Source organism: Pteropus vampyrus, unplaced genomic scaffold (assembly GCF_000151845.1).
Source record: "Pteropus vampyrus isolate Shadow unplaced genomic scaffold, Pvam_2.0 Scaffold2, whole genome shotgun sequence".
Classification (NCBI taxonomy): Eukaryota; Metazoa; Chordata; class Mammalia; order Chiroptera; family Pteropodidae; genus Pteropus; species Pteropus vampyrus.
The window spans coordinates 11,658,651-11,685,860 of NW_011888783.1; the positions used below are offsets into that span (position 1 = coordinate 11,658,651).

Below are 27,210 nucleotides of genomic sequence, written 5' to 3' on the forward strand. Positions count from 1 at the left end.
ACTCTGTGGGTTGGCCTTTTAACTTTCTTAATGATGTATTATAATAAATAGAAGTCCTTAATTTAACTTACTCCAATTTATTAGTCTTTTCTTTTGTGGTTAGGACTTTTTGCTTTTATTTAAGCAATCCTTGCCTACACCAATGACATGAAAATATTCTCCTTTATTTTGTTACAGAAAGTTTAGTGTTTTAACTTTCACATCCAGAGCTAGACTCCTGCTGGGATTGAATTTTATGTGTGGTGTAAGGTAGGATTCAAGGATCAGATTTCTTCCCCACCTCATGCATGTGCAATGGACTAAGTACCATTTATTAAAAAGACAGTCCTTTTCCCACTGTTCTGCTACCATCAATCCAGTGTCCGTATGTGTTGAACTTAACATAAATATTTTTTCGTTGATTTATTTATTTAGCCTTAAGCCAATACCTGTCTTAAGCACTATTTATAATAAATGTTTAAATGTAATTGAGCACTTCCTTTCACCTTCTTTTCAAGTATTTCCATATAAATTTTAGAATAATATTGTCCACTAATAAAAAGAAAAGGAAAAAAAAGAAAAATTTTGAAATTTTATTTGAGATTACATCAAATCTATAGGTCAATTTGAGAGAATTGACATCTTTACAAGGTTGAGTACTTCTGATCCACAAACATGGTATAGCCATGGGTTTTCTTTATTTTAGTAATGTTTTATAGTTTTCTCTATAGAGATCTTGCATATCATTCTTGAGATTTATTCCTAGGTATTTAGTGCTTTATGCTATTGTAAAGCATTTGATTTTTAAAATTTTATTTTCCAACTGTTTTATAGACTTTGAATTGATATTATTCACTGACTTTATATTTAGCATCTGTGCTATATTGACTTTATATATATAATTACTTATCTGAAATTCTTGAGATTTTTATATATACACAAATCATATCATCAGTTAATAATTATAGTTTTGTTTTTTCTTATTAGTCTTATTTTTTTTTTCTTTTTCTTATCACATTAACTAGAACCTTCAGCAAAACATGGATGGGTAGTGTAAAATACATCTTTGTCTCATTCCTAATTTGAGAACATTTTTTTCAATATTTAATTTTTAATTATGATATTTGCTTTAGAAATTTTGTAAATAACCTTATTACCCCTTATTTATTGAGATATAGAAGTATTTTACAATTAAAAATTGTATATATTTAAGGTATACAATGTGATGATTTGATATACATATATTGTGAAATAATTACCACAATCAAGTAAATTTATTAACACATCCATCACTTCACATAGTTACCATGTTTTATTTTGGTGTGGTGAGAATACTTTAAGATCTACTCTCTTAGCAACTTTCAAGTATACAATACAATATTATTGACCAGAGTCACAATGCCTATTAGATCCCTAGAACTTTTTCATCTTGTAACTGAAAGTTTGTACCCTGTGATCAACATCTCCCCATTCCCCCAGCCCTCAACCCCTGGTAATCACCATTCTGGTTTTATGACTTCGACTTTTTAGATTCCACATATAAGTGAGATCATACGGTATTTGTCATTCTCTGTTTGATTTCATTTAGCATAATGTCCTCCAGGTTCACTCATGTTATCACAAATGGCAAGATTTTCTTCTCTTTTACAGGTGAATAATATTTCATTGTGTTTTTATGCATGTGTGTATATATACGCACATACACATATATACAAATAATATAATATATAATATATAAATAACATATGTACATGTGTATACATATATACACATATATAAATATATATGTTTATATGTAATTGTGATATGTATATCACATTTTTTCTTATTCATTCATCCATCAACAGACACCTTGGTTATTTACATATCTTAGGTATTGTGAATAATGGTGCAATGAACACAGGAGTGCAAATGTCTCTTCAAGATACTGATTTCATTAATTTCATTTTCTTTGGATTTATATCCAGAAGTGGGGTTGCTGGATCATATGGTAAGTTCTATTTTTAATTTTTTGAGAAACCTCTATACTGTTTTTCATAATGACTGTACCAATTTACATTCCCAACAACATTGTACAAGTGTTCCTGTTTCCACACATCCCTGGTTCTCTCTCTCTCTCTCTCTCTCTCTCTTTTTAATAAAAGCTATCCTAACAGGTGTGAGGTAATATATCACTGTAGTTTCGATTTGCATTTCCCTCATAATTAGTGATGTTGAGTTCCTTTTCATGTACTTTTTGGCCATCTGTATGTTCTTTATTAACATCTATTTTGCTCTTTTGACCATTTGGAAATCGAATTATTTGCTTCTTTGCTATTGACTTGTTTGAGTTTCTTATATATTTTGCATATTAACTTTTTATTAGACATATGGTTTGCAGATATTTTCTCCCATTCTGTAGGTTGCCTTTTCATTTTGTGGTTGTTTCTTTTGCTGTGTGGAGCTTTTTAGTTTGTAATGTCCTACTTGTTTATCTTTGCTTTTATTCTCTGTCCTTTTGGTATCGTCCAAAAAAATCATGCCAAGACTAATGTCAAGGAGCTTTTTCCTTATTTTTTTCTGTAGGAGTTTTATGATTTTAGGTGTGACATTTAGGTCTTCAATCTCCTTTGATTTGATTTTTTGTATAGGGTAGACGACAAGGGTCCAATTTCATTTTTTTTTTTTTGCGTGTGGATATCCAGCTTTTCCAATCTTATTTGTTGAAGAGACTCTTTCCCCATTTGTATTCTTGGCACCCTTATCAAAGATTACTTGACTGTATATGTGTGTGTTTATTTCTGGGCTCTCTAATCTGTTCCAGTGGTCTATGTGTCTGTTTTTATGCCAGTCTCATACTGTTTTGATTATAAATAACCTTTTTCAAATTAAGGAACTTTCATTCTATTTATATTTTACTAAGATTTTTTTTTGTTGTTAAAAATGGATCTTTTATTTTTCAACTGCTTTTTCTGCACTTATTGAAATGGTTGCATGATTTTTCTCCTTCTGTTAAAATGGTAAGAATTGGATTGATTTTAGAATGCTTAACCAACCTTGCATTCCTAGAATGAACATAACTTCATTTTTAAAAGTAAATGAAATCAATCTAAAATTATTCCAAAGTAATTAGTTTATTTTTAAAAAGAAAGGAAATTAGAAATAAGGTGGAGTCATTTCTTATTCGCCAGTGTTAATTGTGCTCAAAATTCACTTTAAAATCATGAGCTTCAAAGTTAAAACAAAATGGAAATAAATCAAGAATCAGGTTTTGATTGATGGGGCAGACAAAAACATAAATAAGAAACATACACAGTGAAAACTGTCAAGACTCAGAAGTTCAAAATCAATTGATAAGCCATGATTAAGAAATCTGGATGCATAAGGGAATGTAGGAACTAATTTTGTTTCAAGCAAATAGTAAAGAAGATACATCTAATCTGGCAAATTCCATAAGAAGCCTGAGTTTCTGTCAGCACCAGTGATAACTTCTATTCTCACTTGACCTTGGTTCATAAACGTATTCTTGGATCAGTTTCTTGCTTTTCTTCAGACTCAAGAGACAGTTTCAGATGTTAATCATTCTTAGCTTCTAGAAAAATTTAAGCCTTTTCTGAATGTATTTCTTATTAGCAATTATTATTTTATTTATTATTTATTTTTGCAAAGAACAACAACACAATGAAGAGATTCTTATTCTCTAGACTCATGGGGAGTTGTTGTGCCAGGTTGAGTCCCTTATCATCCCCAAAGATGTTGACCCAATCATGCTTTCCAAAGTGCCATTAAGTAACATTTAATCAGTAGGTGCTTACATGAATCCTATAATGTCCCATTAATGCCCATAGGTGTGAAAATTTTTATTAACCATATTTTAAGGCAAAACATCATTATTATGTTGCTTTTAATCATTTAATAGCTGTCCTTCTCTCTCTTTGTCCCTCTCTCTCTCTCTTTCCCCTTTTCTGTCTCTCCATCCTTTCCTCTTTCCCTTCTTTCTTTCCTTTTATTCCCCCTCCTGTATATTAAACTATTAGCAGATATATAGGCATCTACTAACTCATGCAAGGTATTGGGGATACAAAGAGGTAGAAGGCACAATTCCTAACCTTAAGGAATTTATGAACTAGTTGTAGAGCATAGGGTAAGTTCAAATTAATAAGTTTTTATACACAAATTGTTAAAACTGAAAATCAGGTGGGAACGTGTAAACAGCAAGTCCTAGTTCAATGTAGAGAGAAATTTCTGTGAGAATGGACAGTGGGAAGAGTTCCTAAAAACACATAACCGAACTACATTAAAACTATAAAAATTTGAATCACAGAGTAAGACAGAGGACACAGAAGGCCAGAAAATTGGGGTTGCAAAGGTGTTATATTAATTTTGATTAAAGTCATCTATAGAGATAGAAAAAAAAGCAAAAAACAAAATAACAGTTGTTTAAATAATAGAAATGTTATTTCTTATTCATTTAAAGTAGTTTGCAAGTCATCCATGTCTGGTATGGTATTCTACCATGCCAGGGAGCCAGGTACCTACTTTCTTTTGCTCTGTCATCTTCAGCACACAGCTTCCCTGTACAGTCTCTTAGGTATCAGTCATATCTGCATCCCAGGCCATAGGAAGAAAGAAGCACAGTGGCTTTCTTTCCCTTTAAGGAAACACTAGGAAATCTCACATGGCCTGAATTTTGTCACATGACCACACCTAGCAGCAAGGGAAACTGGGAAATGTATACTTTATTCCAGGTAGCCATGTACCTAGCTAAAGATCTATTTGTAGTTATAGGCACAGGAGTATAAGTATGAAAAGGGTAGCACAAGAGTGAGAATACAGAGTGACTGAAGTAATTATTTTATGTATCTCATGGATCTAACTCAGGAAAAGAATCTGGCCATGAGTGGAGGGAATTATACATATTTCTTTTAAGAAGAAAATCCAACATTATTTAATTTGACTTTAACTATGAAGCTGCTGATACTTAATTTTATTATTTATTTTTTCTTTGGTAAATGGCCCCTTTATAGAAGAAAAAAACTATTATTCTTGCTTTAGGACATTAATTCTGAACTCCTTGGTTCATTCTTCTAGTGGTATGTATTTGCTTAGGTGATTGCAGGAGGCAACAATTGAGAGTAGTTTACTATAAGGAATATATATTGAACTAAAATTTCAGAAAATAAAACAATTTTTTAAAATCTCAAACTGTATTTTATAAGTTCCTGTGAAATTAAGTGGAAAAAATGAAATCTCTCTGGGTTCATCTGTCTGGGTTTTGTTTGAATAGAAGAGATTAAACAGCTAAATTAAGGCACCAAGGTACAATCTTAATCTTTTCCCATTTTCAGTAATAGCCCTGGCTTAGCTTTTCCACAGTTCAACTTTTATCCACATCATATGATAGGCAAGTAATAAATCTTCTGTTCAAATAAAAATATTTATTTGCTTTTCTAATTTACCATGGTGACACTGGAACTCTGAGAGCATTTTGACTTTTATAGTAAATAGTAAAATAACCTCCAAAAGCCTCTCACAGAACTTTGGAAATTAGAATATCTCCTTATGAATATCTACATTGTGGTATTTGTCTTGCCAATGATTTTATCTAGAATCATGCCTTTAACTCTATTTCCTGTTTTTTGGAAGAACTTTGCAGATGACATGTTTTTAATAGGCTATAATCACACTAGCAACAGGGATTTTGGCAAGTAGCTATTAACAGTATAGACAGAAACTTGGAGTGTGATGGTTTTAGACTTCCTGAGCTTCTTGATGCTATTTTAATGCACTAAGAGTATATACTAAATTTAGATCCTGCTGACTGTCACCAGAGTGAAGTGCGTGCCTCTTTTGCAGACAATGCTAGATTTAGTCACTGTGTATTTCTGTCAAGATGGGAATGCAGTTTACAGCTCACATCCCTTCTAAGCATTTTAATAACTATACATATGTATTTAATGACTGCTTTGATCTGCACCTATTCATTTATATTTTGTTGTACCTAAAGCAGTCACTGACACTTGCATTGTTATTCTTGTGGTCATTGCATTTTATTTTGATAATTTCTGATCCAAAGTCCATGTTACTCCCTAAGTATTTCTCTAGACTGTGGTTCCTCAGCCTGGGCACTACTGGCATTTTGGGTCAGATTATTCTTTGCTATGGGGAGCTATCCTGTACATTATAAGATATTTAGCAGCACTCCTGGCCTCTACGCATTAGGTGCCATTAGGACATCCCTCTACCCCAGTTATGACAACCACAGATGTCTTCAAACATTGCCAAATGACTCCTGTGGAGCAAAATCACCCCCAGTTTCAGACCACTACTCTCATCTCTGCTCTACTCTTCATCTTCACTCCTGCCAGGCTCCAGGCTACTGTCATTGCTCAATGAACTATTGCAACAGTTTTCTGCTGTATTGTCCTGCATACAGCTCAGCTACTCTCCAGTTTATCTTCCATATTGTAGCCAGAACGATCTTTTCAAAACCCAAATCTCATCATGTTACTTGCTTTTGAGACACCATCACCACTTCCTAATGACTTAAGGCAAAGGCAGACCTTTGTATCTTATCTTACTTGGACCCCGAGTACCCCTTGGCTTCATCTCAATCCAATTTCTCTTGCCAGTCAGGCACTTCTACCTGGCCTTCCACCTGTTTTTGCCTTGCTCTACCCCTCTCTGCCCACGTGTTCAACTCACATTTACCCTGAGTTCTGGCTCTAGGCTAACCTCAAGCTGCCAAGATATTCTTATCTGATGACATAGGACCCAGTTAGATTGACCTGCTATAGGTAATTCTAGCCCAAATGGACTAAAGCCAACCATCTAAAAGCCAAGTTTACCAAAAAACTGAATTACTGAATTTAGTCACCAAATCTACAGATTTAATAAACCCTTGTTTTTTCTTTTACTCTTTATAGAGTTTCCCACAGTTAGTTTAGAATGGGTTGGGTGTAGAGAACTATGAAGGCTGTAAAGAGTCAGAAATTAGGGATTTGGGGGCGTTCAGGCTTTCTCCCTTCCTGTGTGCTCTGTACCCCAATTCAGTTTTCCCTCTTTGGGACTAGCAGACCAGACCCCACAATGTGTTGACCTATGTCTCTACCTTCCTCTGGCAGGCAGTTAGAGTGAGAATTAAACTGAACATTGCTTAAGAAGTACATATTAGTAGTTGACAGATGGTCATGGGGATGGAGAGCCCAGCATAAGAAATGCAGTTAGCATTAATGTAGCGGCTAGAATGGAGAGCCAGAAAAGAGAAAGAGCAATTAGGGGGATCATTTTATAAACTACATAAATATCTAACTAATGTACTGAAACTAATAATAAAATAAAAATTTTTAAATGCAATTATGATAATTCATTAAAAAGAAGAAATATTCAAAATCTATTAAAATATCCCATACAATCAATATAACTTCAAAGTTTGTATATAATTAAAGAAATGAAATTTTGTAAAATGTTGAAATTATAAATTCAGCAATTTGTCATTTGGGATTATAATGAAAGGATCCTAAATATTTTTAAATACTGGCAAAGTTGATAATGACTTTAAAAGGATTCAGTAGGAATCAGTATCAGGTTAAGATTTCCCAGGTAAAGTGTGGATTTCATTTAAAAGAAGAGTGTTTTCACTATATGGACGAATCACTTATTGCCCCTTAACTTTTGAAAAATTAAATATTTTTTAAAAGGGTCTTAAGACTAATGTATTTTTTAACTCTAGTCACAGAAGAATGGGTCACAGTTATTCAGTTGCAGTTCTGCAATTATTTGGTCATTACTCTAGTAATAATCTGTCTCCCTCACTTGATTGTGGCTCCCTGAGAGCAAGAGCTATGTCCATTTTTTGCTCATTATCAAGGGAGCATATCATAGTACCAGACTCAAAGCAGATATTTATTTAAATATTGTTGAATAGATAAATACTGTATAAACATAGAATGAAGGATTAGCCTCCTAATATATAACAATGACACTGCAAGCAGCTACTGGCATTAAGAAAGATATTGATAATTCTGGATTTAATTCTGTAAAAACAATATGAATATATAACAGAATTTGTACATAGTATTTGTTAAAACACTATACTTCTAAGACCAAGACATTTAACTTAGTCTTTTGATAATTATACCAAACAACATTTTATTTTTCAGATAAGTTTGTGTGATTTCAAGCTGTGTAAAAAGCAGGTTTATCACATTTTATTTACTACCATATTCAAATGAAGTAGCATGGTTCTTTATAAAATTTAAAAAATATGCCGTAATGAGAGTGTTTTAAAATTAATTTTGTAAAATAATATCTTCAAATAAAACTAGACCATGAGTATTGCCTCCAGATAAGAAAGATTCCAGTGCATTATTGGCAGTGATGCTTATAATAGTTAGGTTGTCCTTAATCAGAAGTGAGCCAGTGTGAACATTCCAGGCTCTCCAAAAGGGATGGAGAGAAGAGAGAAGGCAAATGGAGTAGGCAGAAGGAATGGGAGCAGCAGGTAGACTTGAAAGAAAAATTGCCTTTTTAATCCTATTCAGAGTCTTATTTGAAAACCTCCATAATTCCAAACATATGTTCTCAAATTCTATGTTCTGCCAGTCATTTGAATCCTTTAATGACCATTATGGGATCTATAATCTACAGTTCTTCAATATTTCAGATATAGTTTATATTCTGTGTTTAATAACTCTAAGAGAGCCATGAAGAAGTTTAAAGTGTGCTCTTTCTTTTTCTCTGTCTCTTATTCATGGTGGCTTATTTCTTTATGTATTTTATAATTTCCGATTGTGAGCTTATGATTTACTGGGTTTTCTATATGGAAACTCTGCAAGGCCTGAGTTGAGGATCCGCCCTTCCAGAAAAAATTATTTTAGGTGCCCTAGGATGCAGCCAATCCTAGACCATATAGTTTTTTGTTTTGGGGTTTCCTGGACCAGGCAGGTAGTGAGTATCTAAATCTTGACCCACATAAAGGTAGGACTGTGGTTATAAATTCTCAGAAAGTCACCTTCTCTCCCCAGTCTCTGGCTAAAACAGTTTTCCTTGTCATCTCCCTTCGCTGTTAAGTAGACAGTCTGCATGAGTACTTTTCAAAGGACTTGGCTTTGAGTTTCATTTTCAACTCTCCTCCCTGCAGAGGAGCAAAGCCTTGATTTTTGCTCCCATTCAGAACCCAATACTGTATGAAATTCACACTGGCAAAAGCCCTCATGGCCTTAGTGTTATCTCACAAAACTGGTTTTCTATTTTTGGCTTTTGAGGATTTCCCTCACTTTCTTGCTAAGTCTCCTATGCATCTAAAAGGATTCTTGAAATAATTTTATCCATTTTTCAAGGGGATGATATTGTAAGTGTATTCCTTATATTGCTGGAAATAAAATACAACAGTGATTCTATATTTAAAGAGATATTTCTTTTAAAGAAGAAAAATTTAATTTCCTTTCCTTCCTTCCTCCTACCCTCCCTTTCTTCTTTCTTTCTTCTTTCGTTAAATCTATCCATCTGAGATAATTGATTATTTAAATAAAATTGCAGAGCCACTCTTGGAAGGAAAAGGGAATTTCTAGTCCTATAACTTCCTTCATTATACAAACAATATTAAATTGACAGGAGACACCAAAGTTTTTCTTGTCCTAAACTTGAGATTTTCTGAATATAGCAACCAATGAAATGAAATGAAATACAACTGATGTTCATTGATCACCTAATATGTACTTGAAACTGTGCTATGCAGATGCAAATATGTTGAAATACAATGCCCTAAGAGTCTGCCAGAAGGAAACAGAGGGAAGACATAGATGTAGAATTATGAGCGGCCCTTAAGTTTAATAATGTTAACTTTAATACTAAGTTTGCTTTTGTATATAATACTTAGATGTCCCAAAATTTTAGGAACCAGGCCTTTCATGCACTGAACAGTTTTTTTTTTTTTTGCACATTGGTTGTCAAGGATGATTTTGAGCTATCACCTGGTGAAGCTGCTCATGTATGTTCAAGTTCTGGTCACAAGTGAATGACCTGTGAGGAAGGAGGATGCCAGGAAACAGAAACCTTATAACATGCATGCCTCTGTATTTGGACTTTAAATGTTGGACCTTAGAACATGTTTTCAGGAACTTTATTAAGTACATGTTAAGAATAAATTTAGTATGTTCTTATAAGGGACTATTGAATCATCCATGATGCAGGCTAATCAGAGAAAGTTAAGAGAAATAATACTTTTGAGCCGAGCTTAAAAAGACATGGCAGAAGTTCATCATATCAGAGGAAAGAGGAGCATGAGAGAATGCAAGGATGCTTGAAAGCTCTTGATGTGTTCAGGGAATTTTAAGTAGCCAACTTTAAGTAGCCATCTCAAATACACATAGTTTACATACTTAAAGGCACTTTCATATGATAGAGGTAGCTAATATTCATTGAGCATTTGCAATGTGCCAGGCACATTTGCAAGTGCTTTACATGTCTGCAGTCCTAAGAGGTGGGTACATTATCATCCCATTTTACATATGGTCAGATTTTTGAAGTAAGTTTCCTAAGGTAAAAGAGTTACAGGTGGGCAAGCCAGGACTCAGATCCAGGCATTCCGACCCCAGAGCCCACACTCTTAACCTTTATGTTCTGTTGCTCAAAATGAAGGCTGAATTTGCCCTGCAGGATTTAATCAAAAGTTCTCATTCCTGGGAAAGCCGAATGAAAGAAGAAAGTTTGTTTTCTCTCTTGTTGACATTATGTTCCATAAAAATTGACTTAAGCTTAATAATTTAATTAAATATTGCCCTTTTCAAAGAAAAATATGTGATTGAATGAATGTCCTTTCATTTCAGTGGTTGTTGGGCCAGCTTGCAGGAGCTGATTATTGAATTTTCAGGAATTTTGTAAGCCGGTTATTAAATACAGTGTTGTTAAAAATTAAATTATACAAACATACGTTAAATGAACTATATTTAAAACAGAGGTAATAAATATTTGAATCCTATTACTTTCTAATTATTTAACTCTATTTTACTATTATCTATGCTTTCTGAAGGTTTTTTTTTTTGCATCTATTATATACTGGTGTAAATACTGTATAGTGGTGTGCTACTAAGCATCTCTTCCAGGCTCTACTTTCAATAACGTCCGTCACGCTGGTAACTTAAAATTGGCAATGATAGAGTATTTCCACCACAGTTTGGTAAACACTACATATCAGGGCTTTTTCCCCAGAGAGCTGGTTGTTCATTATCACACACTTCTTCATTCTTTCTTTAAAACGTTTTGCCTTGATTTCTCAGGAGGGCTTTGTATTACGTAGAGAGTTTAAATTGTATAGCAGAGACCTCTGGTGTCTAAATTATAGTAGTGCTATGATACCTAATAAAGGGAGTTCAGAAATGTCCATCAGTTTCTCATTAACACATTTAATTATTTCAGAAAATTGAGAACTCATTTTAGTTTTAATGACTACCAAATGTAACACCATGCTTGCGTTTTATGATCCCCAGTGAACAAAATATTTTAGGTTTAAGAAACTCAAATTCATCATCATTCCAGAGTCAACATTTGTTTCATTTCCTCCCTCAATTTGCTGAAAGTGGGAGTCACTGTAAGGTAGAGGAAAAAATCAAGATACCTGGGTTCTGCTCCTGGCTTGACTACCAAATTGCCAGGCAACCTGGACTTAGAGATCTTGCCGCTCCGACAGGCCCCACCCATACCCATAATATCAGAATATCGGAGGGTGGAACCTAGGAAATGGTATGCTTTGAAATGCTCTTGAGTTGGTTCTAAAGTACAACTAACTGATTGAGAAGTACTGGTCAAAGTATTTAAGGAGAGTTCAAGCATCCTAAGACTAAGGATTCCAGCTCCAGGGACAGAACTCCTGCCTTTAAATCCCCACTCTAACTTCCTACTGTGTAACCTCAAATACGTTACTTATTGTCTCTGTGCTTCGGTTTCCTCACTTATAAAATTAGAATACTATTACATTAGTTGATACCGGTGAACATTTAGAGAAGGACCTGGCACTGAAGAGTTTGTTGCTAGCATTATTATAACCAAGAACACTCTCTTAGTAGTTCTTTTTTGTCATCTCCATGCCTTGTAACATATATACATACTTGAAGGCTGCATCTTAATGTCCTTTCTACTACACTTTTGGCTTTCCTACTGTTTTCTAGCCTATAATTACATCAATGGTTTCCCATTTAACTGTTTAAAATTCCATTTTCTCTTAAGTTGGAAAATCCCGACAAGAGAAAGTGCTTCAGATGGTTCAAAGCCATAGTAGAACAATGTCTGCTGTGTCATTTCAATATACGTTTTGAATTAAAGAATTTGCATTGGCTGAAAATGTTTTCTTTACCTTATAAGAAATAAAGCTTTTTTCTGGTATAGCAGGTAACAACAATAATATTTATAGACTTTGTTCTCAATAGGAACGAACCAAATACAGAAGAAAAACTCTGTATTTCTTATAGGAACTGTGTGATAAAGATAAACAATTAGGGAAACATACCTTTATCAAAGTTTTAAAATACAAAACAAAGCAGAAATTGTGTTTTCTTTTCTGGTTCGAGGAGCAACAGTGACTAATTAGATGGAGAATAAAGGAGAAAGTCCTCATGAATATGCTATTTTAGGAACAAAATTAACTGGGAAAAATAGCTAGAGAACACTTTGTTAGAGAAGAATATCAGAGCCATGGCAATCGAAAGACTATTACTTGCTATGGTTTCTTTGGGCACCTGTTTTCCAATGCCTTTGATAGAGAAAGAGGCAAGATAAGTAGATATTTCAAAGTTGAAATTGGAAAAGATTAAATCAGTGCTGTGGTTTTCAGTAACCCTCATGTGATTTTGTATTTAGAAGTTTGTAGAAATTAACTTATTAAATGTCACCATGTCATTAAAAATTAATGACATAGTAAGCAGTGCTCACAATTGACTTATGGATCAAGTTCCTTCAGAGATTTAAGAGGAATTAAGTACCATCACTTGTGATTATCTTTTGCTCTTTTTCTGTTGTGGCAAAAACTTAAGTGTAGATACGTAAAAGGCCATTTCTCTTGGCCAAGATTTGTTTGGTTACAAGCAATAGACTCAGACCAACTTAAGGAGCAGGTTTACTGTGAGGATACAATAATGTATCTCAGGAAATCCAATGCCAGTATTGCAGCATGTTGAGACTTGTGGAAACAAATGATAATGACCTGGAAAACCATAGGGAGCAGTCTTTTTTTATCTCAGAGATAATCTCTGCCTCTCATAGTCTCTTGCTTTCTTGACACTTTCTGGTCTGTTCTCCTTTCTGTAGTAACCTGTTCTTATAAACTTTGGTTTAAACATGACTTTCAGTGAACCTGGTCAGAGCTTGTCAACCTTTAGTACTTAACGTCACTGGTTTCTCATCTTCCCAATTCCTGAAGAAATGATTGTCACATTGCTCTAAACCAGGCCACTAATCATATGTCTCCAACATTTAGTTGTCCTTAAACCAATTATCCAATCAATGGTGGTTTGAATGAGATAGAGTCATGTAATAGAAAGAGAGGTCGCATTAAGTAAAAGAGGCTGGAGAACGGGCAAGCCCTGGAAACATGCTTTGTATTCTGCCTTATTTACATATAATGTGGTTGTCTAAGGCTTTTCCTGCTAAAAGTTGCAGTGCATAATTTCTGCAGAATTCAAGTGAATAAAACCACAAGTTAAAATTCTTCCTGATTTACTGCTACAGTTACAGACTCTTACAGGTCACTCGATATTATATAGCTATTTCTCTAAATCATTCACTTGAATCATAACATGATGACTACTGAATGTTAATGGAGGTACTTAATATTAAGTTGGAAAAAATAGAAAATCATTATCTCTGAATCTCAGAATTTTTCCATTTTAGGAGGGCACAGAGATAAATAATTGAAATTGTATTTCCAATTGTATTATGCCATTATATCCCAAATATGTTACATTGATAAAATATGTCAGTTGTTAATTGAAAAACATGTAACATAAAGATCTGGGGGCTTTCTTTTTAGTATGGATTACATGATTGATTTCAAGAAAACAACCATGATGGCTGAATCAAGGTGGAAAAAAAGAACAACAAAAACCACAGGCATTTTTATCACACATTGAAGCATTCTCATAAATTGTGCAGATTAGCCCTTTCGGTGAGGGAAGTATGTGAGCAAATTGAAAGAGCTCTGTGCTCAGAATCAGGAAACGTTAGTCTAATGTCAGTTCGCGAGAGCAGAGACTTCTGTAGCCTCAGTACTCACAACAGTACCTGGCACAGAGTAGGACTCAATAAAGATTTAGGGCATGAATAAATATTCTTATCGATGACAATCAGCAAGGTAATTTGCTCCTCCAGCTCTCAGTGTCTTCATTAATAAAATGAGATGGTTTTGGAGTCATTTTAAGTATTGGGATTCTATGATTATATGACATACATTCAAAATTCAAAAACATTGATTTATTAAATCTTGAAATGGCATTTTAAAGCACGTAAACTCATTCCCTGGGACAAAGCAAACTTCTTTATTTTTTCTTTATTAATATGGTTTAGAGTTTATATATGTGAATTATCTTGGAAAAGAATATAATTGACAAAATATTTTTATAGCTAATTTAGCAATATAGATCAGATGCAGGGTAGCTGTAATCATATGCCTCTAAAGCTGTAGCATTTTTGACTCCAGTGAGTTCACCTTTTATAGAATATTTTAAATGATTTCTAGTTTTGTTTTCGAACACCTACTATAACCAGCTCTTGAAAGAAAACAAAGCCCATTGATGACTTTTTTAGTGTTTATTTTTTAGATTTTTATGTTAATGGAGAGCAGTTCTTAAAATTCTTTTGGGTTTCATCTTCCCAGAGTTAGATGTACCTAAACATTTTTGTTTGCAGAATATCATATCACTTCAAAATTGTTCAACTTATCCAAAGTGTTACTGTCTAGTCCATCTCCCTCCAAATATACGCTGTAGGCAAACTAGAAAAAACACATTTCTCCCAGCTGGCGAGTACTCACCCAGGATAAACATTCGCAGAGCATTTTGCTGCCCTAGGCAAACTCTATCTGAGAGGACAAGCTGCCTTTGCATAAAAATAAGCAAGGTAGAGTGGATGCCTATTAGACAGGTAGAGATTTAAAAAAAAAAAGATAGCATTTCTAATTTGACCCTGTTGAAAAGCTTGACACAGCTGAACATCTATCCTAAAAGCTACATTGCTTTATTTGAACATCTGCTATACAATGAAGGAGGGGAGCAGGTGCTCTATCTAGTAGCATCATTGATGACATAATAATTTTTTTGATGTGTCCAGTTGTGCAGCAATCTGATGTGTCTGAACCAGGTTAATTATATATCATGATGTTGTCATGGAAATTTTCCGATGACATTGGTAAAGAATAAATAGTTTAATGAGGTTCCTGGCGAACCATATCTTCTCAGCATATAAATTATTTCCTTCATATAAGTTAAACACTTGGCTAAGTGGCAATGATACCAGAGTGGTTAAAAGATTTAATTCCTTGAAAGAAATCATGCATATAAAGCCTGTCCGTGGCCTGGATTCTCTGTTTGACCTCTCTGCAGGCTCTCCACATTCATCTGTATGGATGCAAATACTACAGGTGAAGAGATTGAGTTACAGAGGAGTTATGGGAATTGATGGCTAAAGTTCACTATAAATATTGTATTATCTTCATTCCTTTTTATCTTGCTTGTTTCATACCACTTACAGTGTAATTGCACTTGGGACAGTGATCAATGCAAGCCTCCTGCCTGTGTTTACTCCACATACTTGCCCAGGTCTTACTCCAGTTGAATCAGAGAATCATTAGAGCCCAAAAGAAACTTGAGAACTTGACTAGTTCTCAACATCTACGTATTAAAGTTTTTAAGTGTTACTATCTGATTTAGCTAATTCTGTAGCCCAAGCTCCTTGTGATTTTAATGCCCCTAGTATTTTTGGCAGCTAGAAGTAAGTCATTTAATTCTTAGTTAGGCCTTTGTGAACACGTTAACTGCTCTTCTTGCTCAATTCCTTTTGTTCTCAGGAATGTAGTCATAAGTTGCTGATGTGATTCTCTTTGTCAAGTAGGAGGAGATAACTTCAAGGTCTGGAAGAGAAGTTATGAGTTTGTTTTGTAGAAGGAGAGAAAGTCTCCATGGTAGCTGCGACCAGCTTCTGGTGCCCAGGAGTCTCATACGAAAAAAAAGGTTATCTGTGACTAAAGAAACACAGACTTCTCTGTCAGTTCCCTGGAACTTGCCGTCCCCTTCTTCCTTTTTAAAACTCTTCTGCTTGGTCCTGAACTTTGGAGATGCTTTTTGGACATTCATCCATTGTCTTCCTCCAATTACTGGCTTCCTGAATAAAGTAACCTTTCTTTTCCACCCAGTGGTCACCTCTCAAGTATTGGCCTTTGAGTGGCAAGTGGCCAAATTTGGGTTTTTGGTTAAAGTTCTGCCTCCAGGTTTTTATAAAGTATATAAATTTTCTTTTAATAGCAAGTTCCTCCTACTACAAATTTTAAAATGAGTTTGCTTCAGGGTAGTACAAAAAATGTAATACAGAAGAGTAAATAATAATGTCAAATTTTCTATAAACCTGCAATATTAATGTGTTTTGAGGTATTTTCTTCTAAACATGTTTCTGTAGACATGCATGTATACAGACATTCAAAAAGATATAGAATATGCTTCCTTTATAATATATGACCTCTATTGTATATTCAGTTCTACATAGTTTTCCTCACTTGTTAGTAAATATTTTCCTGTCACTAAATATGTTTTATATTTCATAATATTGACACATCCATTCATCTACTATTGAGCATTTAGCATGTTTCCACATGTTTGTAATTATAATGAACATCTTCACTCATAGAACAATTTTAATTCTTTCTTTTTATTCTTTCTCTTTTCTGGGTCCATTCTGGATCTGACACTCAGAACTCATAAAACTCCCTAAATTTCACTCTATTCAAATAAATGACAACCTACTTAATAGTAATTATCTTTCATCTACAAAGAGCTATACTTGTAGAAAATTAAAAAGCTGATTAGGTTACAATTTTTCCTCAGTTAAGCATAATTTCACCAGAAATATCAGTAGTTAATGCCTTTAGATAGTCTTAAGCAAAAACTAAGCACTAAGTATTAAAAATAAATGCTACTAAAGAATTTTACATATATTTTAAACACTAAATATGGGGATTCTTGAATTAATACATATGATGTGCTAGATGTTAATATTTAGCACGATAGAAAAATATGGTATAGTTCAAAATAAAATGATTTACTCTCAGGTACTTTCATGCTTCCCTAAAGGAGTAGGAAAAATTAAAATCTCTGCTGAAGGAAAAAAGAAAAAGAGAAACAAAAGAAAGAATTTCTTTTTTGAAACAAATTTCTTTTTACTTAAAAATGATTTATGTTTTAAATTAAAAAATAAAATAAAATGTTTTACATTCTCTGGCAATCATTAGAAAAAAAACTTTAGTTCAACCTTGCTGTCTCAATCCACTGGTTTTTATAAGAAGAGAGCTTGGAGGGAGCACGGAATTGGAAGATTTGTGACCTTGGACAATTTGCTTATTTTCTCTTAGTATCAATGTCTTCATCTATACAATGGTAGTTATAAGAATTGAATGTAAACCACCTCAAAGAATGTCTGACCCATTAACTGACTCCTGTTTTTAAATGTTAATGCTTTTATAAATGATAATGACAGATAATTTCAAAAGATAGATTATTTAAAATATTTGTGTCCTTGAATGAAATTCAGTGATTAAAACTGTGCTAGTAGGTAAATTGTTGCCATTTTGCCACAAAATTACAAACACATAGATAATTGAAAGATGATTGATAATACACCAAACAGAATTGAAAAGTTAAAACTCCAAAGTTAAGCAGTTCTGATGTCCTCCAGAGTATCCTAATTTCTTTATGTATAGTTAATTGACCAAAATAATTAAAACGATGACCTAAATTTGTAGTAAACTACATTAATAATGAAGAAAGAATAAAAGATATCTTATTATTTTTATCTCTCAGTTCTTTTAACCATCAAGTAAGGAGAAAAGAGGAAAATCAAAAGTAAAATGATAGATTATCTAAAAGTTAATGGAAGGGAAAACTATCAAAAACCGTGCTCTTAAATGGTTTTAATATTAAAAAAACAAAAATTAAAAATAAATGAGCCATGTATGCATCTTAAAAACTAGAAAGAAATGCATCAAAATTAATTAAAAGAAGTTAGAAAGCAGATGTTAATAAAGATAAGATATTAGTGGAGTAGAAAACACAAGAAAAAAATAAACAGTGTGATGGAAATCAACAGCTAGTTCTTTTGGGGCGGGTGTTAATCTATTTAAACACTAGTGCATAACAATCTTGACTGAGGAAAATTAGAGAAAGTACAAATATAAAAAAACATCTGAGTTCTAACCTTTTGAAAATAGCTTCTCCTACTGCTATTCAGGCTTCATAGAGAAAGAGTAAGTGGTGGTCAGTTGTCCAATTCCTTTTATGAAATCAGCATATATTTAATATCAAGCACCTGGTAAAGATGCTGTATTAGTTTGCTAGGGCTGCCATAACAAATAACCACAAACTGGGTGGCTTAACAGAAATGTGTTGTCTCGCAGTTCTGGAAGCTAGATATCTGACATTAAGGTGTTGGCAGGGTTGATTCCTTCTGAGAGGTCTAAGGAGAAGATCTGTTCCAGGCCTCTCTCCTTAGCTTATTGGTGGACCTCTTCTGGTGTCTCTTCCTATGGTCTTCACTCTGTACCTTCTCTGTATCCAAATGTCTTTGTTTTTATAGAGGTATAAGTGATATTGGATTAAGGCCCACCCATAATGACCTCACTTTAACTTAATTACCTCTGTAGAGACTCTACTTCCATATAAGGTCACATTCTAAGATACTGGGCTGATTGAGACTTCAACATATGAATTTCGAGGGACACAATTCAAACCATAACAGATGCTCTTTTTCTTGGATTAATCAGTCATTTGCTTTCGTGAAGTTTATCCTAATAAAATGTTGAAAGAGGCCACACCCTATTACTTTTATAAAAGCTTTTAAACATTACATACTTTTAGAGCTAGAATGGATCATAGAAATCTATTCTAACAATAGCTTTATTCTATTTCCAAGGAAAAAGCTCAGTAATATTGAGTGACTTTCCAGTCATTCAGTTATATCTTGGCTTTCTGGTATTACCTCTTCCAATTCTTCACATCTCTGGAGGACTGTGCTAGGCTGATGCTGGAGTAACAGACTTGGAGATGTGACACTCCTAGGTACTTGTTCTTTTCAGCATTATGCCTTCCTATCAGGTACTGCTTGCTTTGGGCCTGGTCAGATAAGCATCCACTGTTGCCTCTGGCTTTTTTTCCTCTACTTTCACAAAGCTGCACTGGAATATTTATGCAGCTTGGTGTTTTGGTTTTTATTAATACTTCCTATGGGAATAAACTGTCACAGAATTGTCCTTGTGTCTTTTTAATCTTTTAGGCAATATCGAAGGCTTATTTTAATTGATTTTGATTCAAAGGTAATATTTTCATACTAAATTGCTATTTATTGAAGGTGAAATGTTCAGTGGTTCTCAAACCAAAGATACAGATTCAATAGATCTCTGGTAGTCCCAGACGTCTCTAGTTGTAGCAGGTATCCTAGTGATTCTTTATGTAGTTTTCACACACACCTGGAACAATAACAAAAAAACTCTGCTTTAAATCAACACATGGATCATCAATTTTTAAATAGCTGCTACAGAGAATGATTATTTTATATCCCAATAATATTATATTTTATCAAATCTAATTTTTTTGTTATTATAAGTCATATCATTACTTTATGTATTACTAATAAAGAATAAAACATTGTCAATAAACAAAGACACAGAGTCTTAGAGTCTCTCTGGACCTGTGAATTATTCATACCAGCAACACATCATTTTGAAATTTTTATTCAAAGGGATTTAGCAGTTTCTCCTGCCTTCAGTTGCATTACTGGGCCTGTGCTAGGCAAAACTTTTACCTGTACCACAGCTTCTTCCACTTGTGGTTACCTTTCTTCTGTCCTCTAGTGCAATAAAATGCTGCTTTCCGAGGAAATCTGAAATTGCTGTTATTTCTCCAATAATGAACATCTACTTCATTTATAAATACATACCCCACACCTATTTATATGCTATCTTTGTATGCAATGACTTTTCTTTTTAAAGCCAAATCGTAGCGTGACTTTTTAAAAACTGTAGGTTAAATAAAATTTTTTTAAATGGCGGTTGAACTCAACATGATATCGCTCAAAAATTCTCTCTCTCAACTGAAGAGACAGTATGAACCGCTATGACCAAGTCCATGCACGTACTGTCATTGACTACTATGGTTGTGAGTGCTGCCTTGTGTATAACTATCATAAGGTGTGGTTAATTATAGATACATCCTGAATCAGCTGTGAAAATGTGTGTGGAGGAGGAAGAACTTAGAATCTGTGTAATATGGTAATAAAACAATTTACAATGGAAACTGTCCTCATGGTAGATGCTAGGGTAACACAATGAGCTAGAGTGTGCTTCCTGGACCAGCAACATCAACATCACTTGAGAATTTGTTATAAATGCATATTCTCAGGCCTCGTCCCAGACAGACTGAATCAGAAACTCTGGGGATTGAGTCCAGCAGTCTGTTTAACGAGCCCTTCAGGGGATTCTGATACACACTCACGTATAAGAACTGAACCACTAGGTTATAGTAAATGGGAAGTCAAGGGCAGGGAAAGAGACCTTCCTCTGTGTTTATGGAGAAATGTTTATTAATAAACACACACACACACACACTCACATATGCACATAGACACACACACACATAGACACACACACACCCCCCCCTCTACTTCATACTGAAATTTGTATCACTTGATACAGAAATTTATGTGTGTAATCTTTCAGATAACTACACTCAAATATAAATATTTGATATACAAGAGGTCCACATTTTATAATGGCAAAACATCCAGACCTTGCTTGGTATGTTTTATTATATCATCCTTAGCCATCTCTCCCTTTGTTCTCTTTGCTTCAAACTATTCTCTCTTTATAGTCTTCCCCCACTTTCCCTTTATCACCTAGAGTCATTTCCCATTTGCATTTTTCTCAGACTGTCTCCCTCACTTTTGCTGTTAAATTTTCAACCTTACTTTAACAAAAATTAAAGTGGTCATGTAAAAATCAAATCTCCAAATTACAAAAGAGTGAAATATAGGAACATGAAAAAGTACCTGTAAAATTTCACTGCTCCCATATTTGGACCCTGGAAAGGTATAGTTTAACTGCTGTTCTCTGCCATTATAATATATAAAAGGTAACATCTGTTGCAGGATAATTTAAAAACAGTTGCTAAATATGTAATATTTGGACGTGTCATTTTATTTTCTGTTTTAGAAAACATAGTCTCAGAAGTCACATTCCATTATTGGCTTTAGTGCTAGCTGGAATGCTAGTATTCCTCCTTTGGACTCAAATAGATTTTTCTCTTTTTAAGTTGTTCATACACATCTAGTAGAAAACACAAAAACAAATGAGATATTCCTTTGTTAAGTGTTCACTGCAATATCCTTATTGCTTTAAAACTGTAAGATTTGTTCTCTCAGGAGAAACCTATTTCAGAAATAATTATCTTTGTTTTGGAGTCAAACAAACAATACATTGTGAAACTGAAATCTCATTGGAGGCTCAAGCTCATAACACCAAATAATAAATATATTTGTATTCTCTGATACTTGAGTGATTTAATTTTAATGTTCTGTCTTCCCTTAAAACACGCATATTATACAGTTTTAAATGGCAGATTTTCTTTTTAGTTTATAGTAAAATGTGTTTTAAATTCTTAGAGGGAAAAGCATTGGGAAAAGAGGGTAGTTGCATTTTTAAAATATGATTTTATAAACTTATTTGCATAGGTTTAAATTTTTTCTTTGCGAATTTAGTAGAAAATATTACTTGGAATTTTAAGGAAACAGCATGATCAATTCAGAACTTACATCTCCAACTCCAGTGAAATAACCTACTTTTCCATAATTTTTTTTGGCTCTGTGGGCTGAGGAGGCAGCATCTACTGACAGTCACTGTATTGTTTGCTAGTTTCAATGAAGGTACACAGTGAGTAAGTGGAGTCAGTCCAGTACTCCAGCAGACTTAGAACACAAGGAAGGGTTTGTGAAGGCTCTTACTTTATCTGTAATAAAACGTATGACAGGTTAAAGTACTTCTCAGCTCTTGATACCTTTGTTATACAGAAATTAAAGACTGGCTGAATTGACTATTGCTAAGAAACATGCTTCTAGGTAAGTAACATAACTAACAAACGGTAGATTTGTTCTAAAGTGTTAGCAAATATATAGAGAGGTAAACTTGGCTTTGTAATTTTCCAGATTTGTACAGATTTTATACAGTACTGGGCAATGCCATAATTAGTATTATTTGTCCTACTAAGATTTTAGGCAATGAGTTTTGCCAAAAGTCAACTTAGAATGATCTTGGAAATATGTGTGTAAGTTAAAGAGGCATTCGTGATTAGGATAACTATACTTTATTCCTTCCGTAAGGATGAGTGAAACATTTTGAGGATTAATCAGTAGTTGTTATAGACAACAGTCTTCATGATCTAAATGTTAATGTGACTTCTGCTTTAAGAATATGTTGGTCTTACATATGTTGTTAAAATTCTATGATATGTCTTCTAAAAAGGGCTGATTCTACATGATTATGTGCTTGATGTTTAAAATATATATAAATGGCCAGATCAGTTTAAAATTTAGTTTCTAGTAGTAGACCACTGAAAAGGTAAAGTGTAAGTATGCTGCATAGTTTTAGTAATATTCACAATATACAATATAAGGTCTTTTTAAATATATCATTTGCATGCATTAGTTTTAATAGAAATGTGGCAAAACCTTTCAAAGATCTGATATAGGAAGCTTTCTCACTTTATAGAGGAGCATAATTAAGAATTTCACTGGAAGCTACATAAACATTTTTAAAATGCTTCATTGATAAAATGCTTTTTTTTTTTTACTCTCAGTATTGTGAAATACTGGCTGACTTTTATGCCTTGGATCATTTACTTAAAAAGCATTTTCCTAATAGAATAAATCAGTAAATAGACAATGAGTTGAGGAATTTTCCAGTTAATAAAGGCTAAATAAACATCTGAAACCTCCAGGAAATTAAGTGAAAACATCTCTTATTACAATGGTTATACTTTGACCAGTTCTACACATTATTTCCCATGTGAGAACAATTTCAGTCTTTATTTTGGAGTTATTCATAAAATCACTATTTAGGTATGTTCGATAACCCATATGGGACATAGTTAACATACCTATGTTAGTAGTTTAAGACACAAATATTTTTACTTTATTGTGTGTAATTAAATAACATAAATATTAGGTTAATCTGCACAGAGAAAGCCTATAATTGATGATATATGTTATGGGTCAATGTTTTGCTGTAACTTTAAGCCTATTTATTATTCTACTTGGCAACAGTGTACTGTTAATGAAGAAAATACTGGTCTAAAAATTAGGAAACCCAAGTTTAGGTTGCAGATCTCAATACTACTCCTAACCATTGGGTTACCTCCTCTATCTAATGATTTCTTAGATTTTTACTTTATTTTTTGCCATTTCACTTCTATCCTCATAGTTTTTATTATCCTGTCATATTCGGGGCACTATATACATGTGTGAAATACACATGTATTTTATACAAAACATTTTAAACAAAGGCCATCCTTTTACATGGGGACTCCCTTTAGATCATAAGATTCAAGGCCATTGGTGGGAAATGAGTGATGTAGGCAATTTAGGACAGGGATCCAGGACTCTGGAAAGTACACCTATATTTGTGTTCAGTAGCTGCCATTATGTTTATCATTTACCAAAGTCCTGATACACATGCATGTATTTCACAACCTTCAAAGTCAGAAAATTCTGACAAATACCCATTCGAAGACTTTTTTTTTTTTTAAGTGATTCTTCAGTTGAAACCAGTATCTTCTCACAAGCAAAATCTCAATTTGTTACACACCATATCCATTACCTCTCCACTTGCCCAAGATATCTTTATTTTATTATAAATTAAAAGTTTGCAGACTTGAGTCCTTCCATCATTTCACGGAGATAAATATTAGGTTAATCTGCACAGAGAAAGCCTATAATTGTTTCACTGTGGCTAAGGTGTCAAAGCATGATGACAGGAGTGTGAATTCTACTTCCTCCATTTCTGAGTAGGAAAATCACCCGTCCTTTCTACATTCATTTCCTCTGTGAATGAAGATACAAGTATTTATCTCATAGGATTGCTATAAGGGTTAAATAGGTAATATTTATAAATGTCAACTGTTGTACTTGAGCATTTAAGGTGATGACCAATAAACAGTAGACAGTGATTGTTGTATTACTAAATTATCAACTGTTGATTTCTATTTGGATTCACCATAATTTCCTGGATTGCTGAAACTATATGCATTCTATGAAGTTATTTGCTCCAGTGTTTCAATAAAATGAGTGAATTATTTTCCTCTGTGAATTTAGAATGAACCAGAGCTAACTCTAAATTATAGTTGTGAGCTATAATTACTTCAATGGTTAAGACCATTTTGGCCTCTGGGAGTGAAAATTTATATTTTACAGAGCATGTGAAAGAAGTGCTTGTGAATTCAACTCTGTCTTCTATTCATATCTGGGTTAAAATGAGCCATGGTGTTGAGCAGTTTCTTTGGAACATTACATAAACTTACTTGTTCTTGGCCTCGTAGCAGTTAGGAATGTGCAAACAGGCCTGAAAGAAACCAAACAGCAAATTCTTCACAAGCAGGAAACCTAATATTTACACATTAATCAACAGTGTGATGGTCACTAAGGTAGCTTATGACTAAGATTTCTTGTTCACCATGAATGGGAGCTAGCATCTTATAGGACTCATTTCGTGTTAGTATGTTCAACAAGACCAGACCGAAGCCCAGTTGTGACATAGGCATTCTGGCAGCAGAAGCTCTCTGTTCTTCTTCCCTCTGCTCCAGTAGGGAGTGCCCACATATTCTCCTTGCCCCTCAAGGGGGGCATTCTCATAGCCCCACAATGGGCAAAAATTTATTTTAGGAGGCAAAAAAAATCTTAACTCTTTTTATGTATAAAGTACAGCTAGACATGTAATACATAAGCATACATGTGGTATATCTGTGGTATTAAAATTTAATAGGGGGTGATTAAGAAAAAGTCAAGAAGACCCACTGGAGGGCAATAATGAAAGAAAAGTTGAGAAATACTGCTCTAGATGGGGTTTCAAAGGACTCTAGAAACCTGTGGAGTGCAAATTTCACTGAATTGTTTCTAAATTTTTTCAGTATGGAATAACTTAGGTCTAACTTAACTTAGTACTTACATTTGAAACCAGTATTTATGTCCTAATAAGTCGAAGATGGTCATTTGTTGTACCTTTTACTCTTTTTAGTTATAAGAGGAAATAGAGTCTTGAGAACAAGATGTACTTTGTTTGAATTCCACCTCCCTCTCTTATTTGTTCTGTGACCCTTGACAAATCATTTACCCTCTTTAAGCTTCCGTTTCCTTGTCTTTAGTTTATTTGGGGGATCATAATATTCACATTGCCGAATTCCAGCATCATAACGATTAATCAAAATAATGTACATAAAACCTTCTGTACATTGCCTAATACATGAGAAATGCATGCAAATTAGTAGCTTTAATTCTATGTGTTGTGCCTTTTATGTCAAATACTATTTTCTAATGTTATTACAGAAAAAGATTCAAATTTGGGAGATAAAATTATTTTGTCCAGAAAATGTAGAAGTCTCTCTGGAACAAATGTTAATACTACTCTTAAACAAAAAAGTTATGGTTTTCCTTTAAACCAGTGACCACACCTATTGACATAAATTAAAAACATAATGAAATCTAAATTAAACTTTTTTTTTTTTGCTATGAGGCAATCTCACTCAATTGAACTTAACATCTGTAGATGCTAATGTAGTATATTAAATGTAGAATGATTAATTGTTCTGGCAGTTCTTTTGAAATATGTTCTCTTTAAATACTACCTTGGATTTACTCAGTTGTAAAGTCATTGTTTTATTTTTCCTAGTACCATGAGAGCTTAGTATTATTTGAAATTCATGTCTACTTGTGATATCACTTTTGTTTAGAATGTTACCATTTACTTTATCTGTATAGATGATATTTGCTCTTAGATATTCACCAACATGCATAGAAAAATTAAAGAAAAGGAAATGTTAAGAATCAGCTAGTATTTCTTACTTGAAAATTCATGTGGAATTGGTTGAAATTTAGTATTGCTATAACTCTGTGGAAGATTTTTTTTTACTTGAAAGGAATATTCACAATTAATATTCATATTTCTTCCCTCCCTCCCTCCCTATTTCTCCCCCATCCCTCCCCCCCAATGATTGTTCTGCTTTTGTGGCTTTGTAATATACTATTAAAACTCTAACTAGCCAACCTTGTTCCTCAACTATTTTGATTTCTTCGTAAGATTAAGATTCACCTCTACAGATGAAAATCTAGTGGAGAAGATGGAGTACATTTGTTGAAAGGATTGTGATGTGGCAAAATAGAATAAATGAGCAACTCCGAAATTCATGATATATTCCTCCCTGCTTTTTCAGTTTATCTATTTTTTTTTAAGATAATTTATCTCATCAACAATGTTTCCACTTTTCTGTGATAGAAGTTTTTAAATAACAAATAGAGTAGTGTTTTCCATTCCAGGCTCTGGCTTTGTAACTTTTGGCTTTGAGAGCAGAAAATACAAGTTTGAGGAGCAGAGTTAAGAGAATACCGTAGGTAGGGAACATGTTTATCCAGCAGAAGTAATCCACAAGTAGTGGAATTCAGAAAGCACCAATGATACAATTATTTAAGACTCTTCCTAGCTTTCCAGGGAACTGAGAGACAAAGATCGTATTTCAAAGCATATGAGAAATCAAAGAACTTCATTTGGAAGGAAATATATTGGCTTGGATTCTGTCACCATATGCTTTAAAAATCATACTCCAAGAGGATTTTGGAAGAAGTTTTGACTTTAAAAAATCATTAGGTTGCCAAGTTGAATTAAGAATATGTATATGCTAAATGACACCCTGAATGTTCTGTATTCTCTAATTCACATAGCATTTTCTCAAGTCTGCTTACTGCCTT

The 27,210-nt window shown here is 33.6% G+C and overlaps 1 protein-coding gene and 1 long non-coding RNA gene across 9 annotated transcripts in view; one reads left to right on the plus strand and one right to left on the minus strand.

The window, feature by feature from the left end:
* ZNF385B (zinc finger protein 385B) overlaps positions 1–27,210 on the plus strand; it is a 360,527-nt gene that overhangs the window by 164,460 nt on the left and 168,857 nt on the right. Inside the window, exon 1 of one of the 8 annotated variants that reach the window (XM_023529078.1) lies at positions 22,186–22,317. The exons of the other annotated variants lie outside the window; for them this stretch is intronic. Coding sequence (XP_023384846.1) covers positions 22,308–22,317 — 10 coding nt within the window. The 5' untranslated portion in view covers positions 22,186–22,307. Of the gene's footprint in view, positions 1–22,185; positions 22,318–27,210 lie in introns of those variants that run through there. 8 annotated transcript variants of the gene reach the window in all.
* Positions 19,527–27,210, minus strand: part of LOC111738121 — a 33,113-nt gene continuing 25,429 nt past the window's right edge. The window contains exon 2 of the long non-coding RNA XR_002779708.1: positions 19,527–19,675. This is a non-coding gene — a long non-coding RNA (uncharacterized LOC111738121). The remainder of the gene's footprint in view (positions 19,676–27,210) is intronic.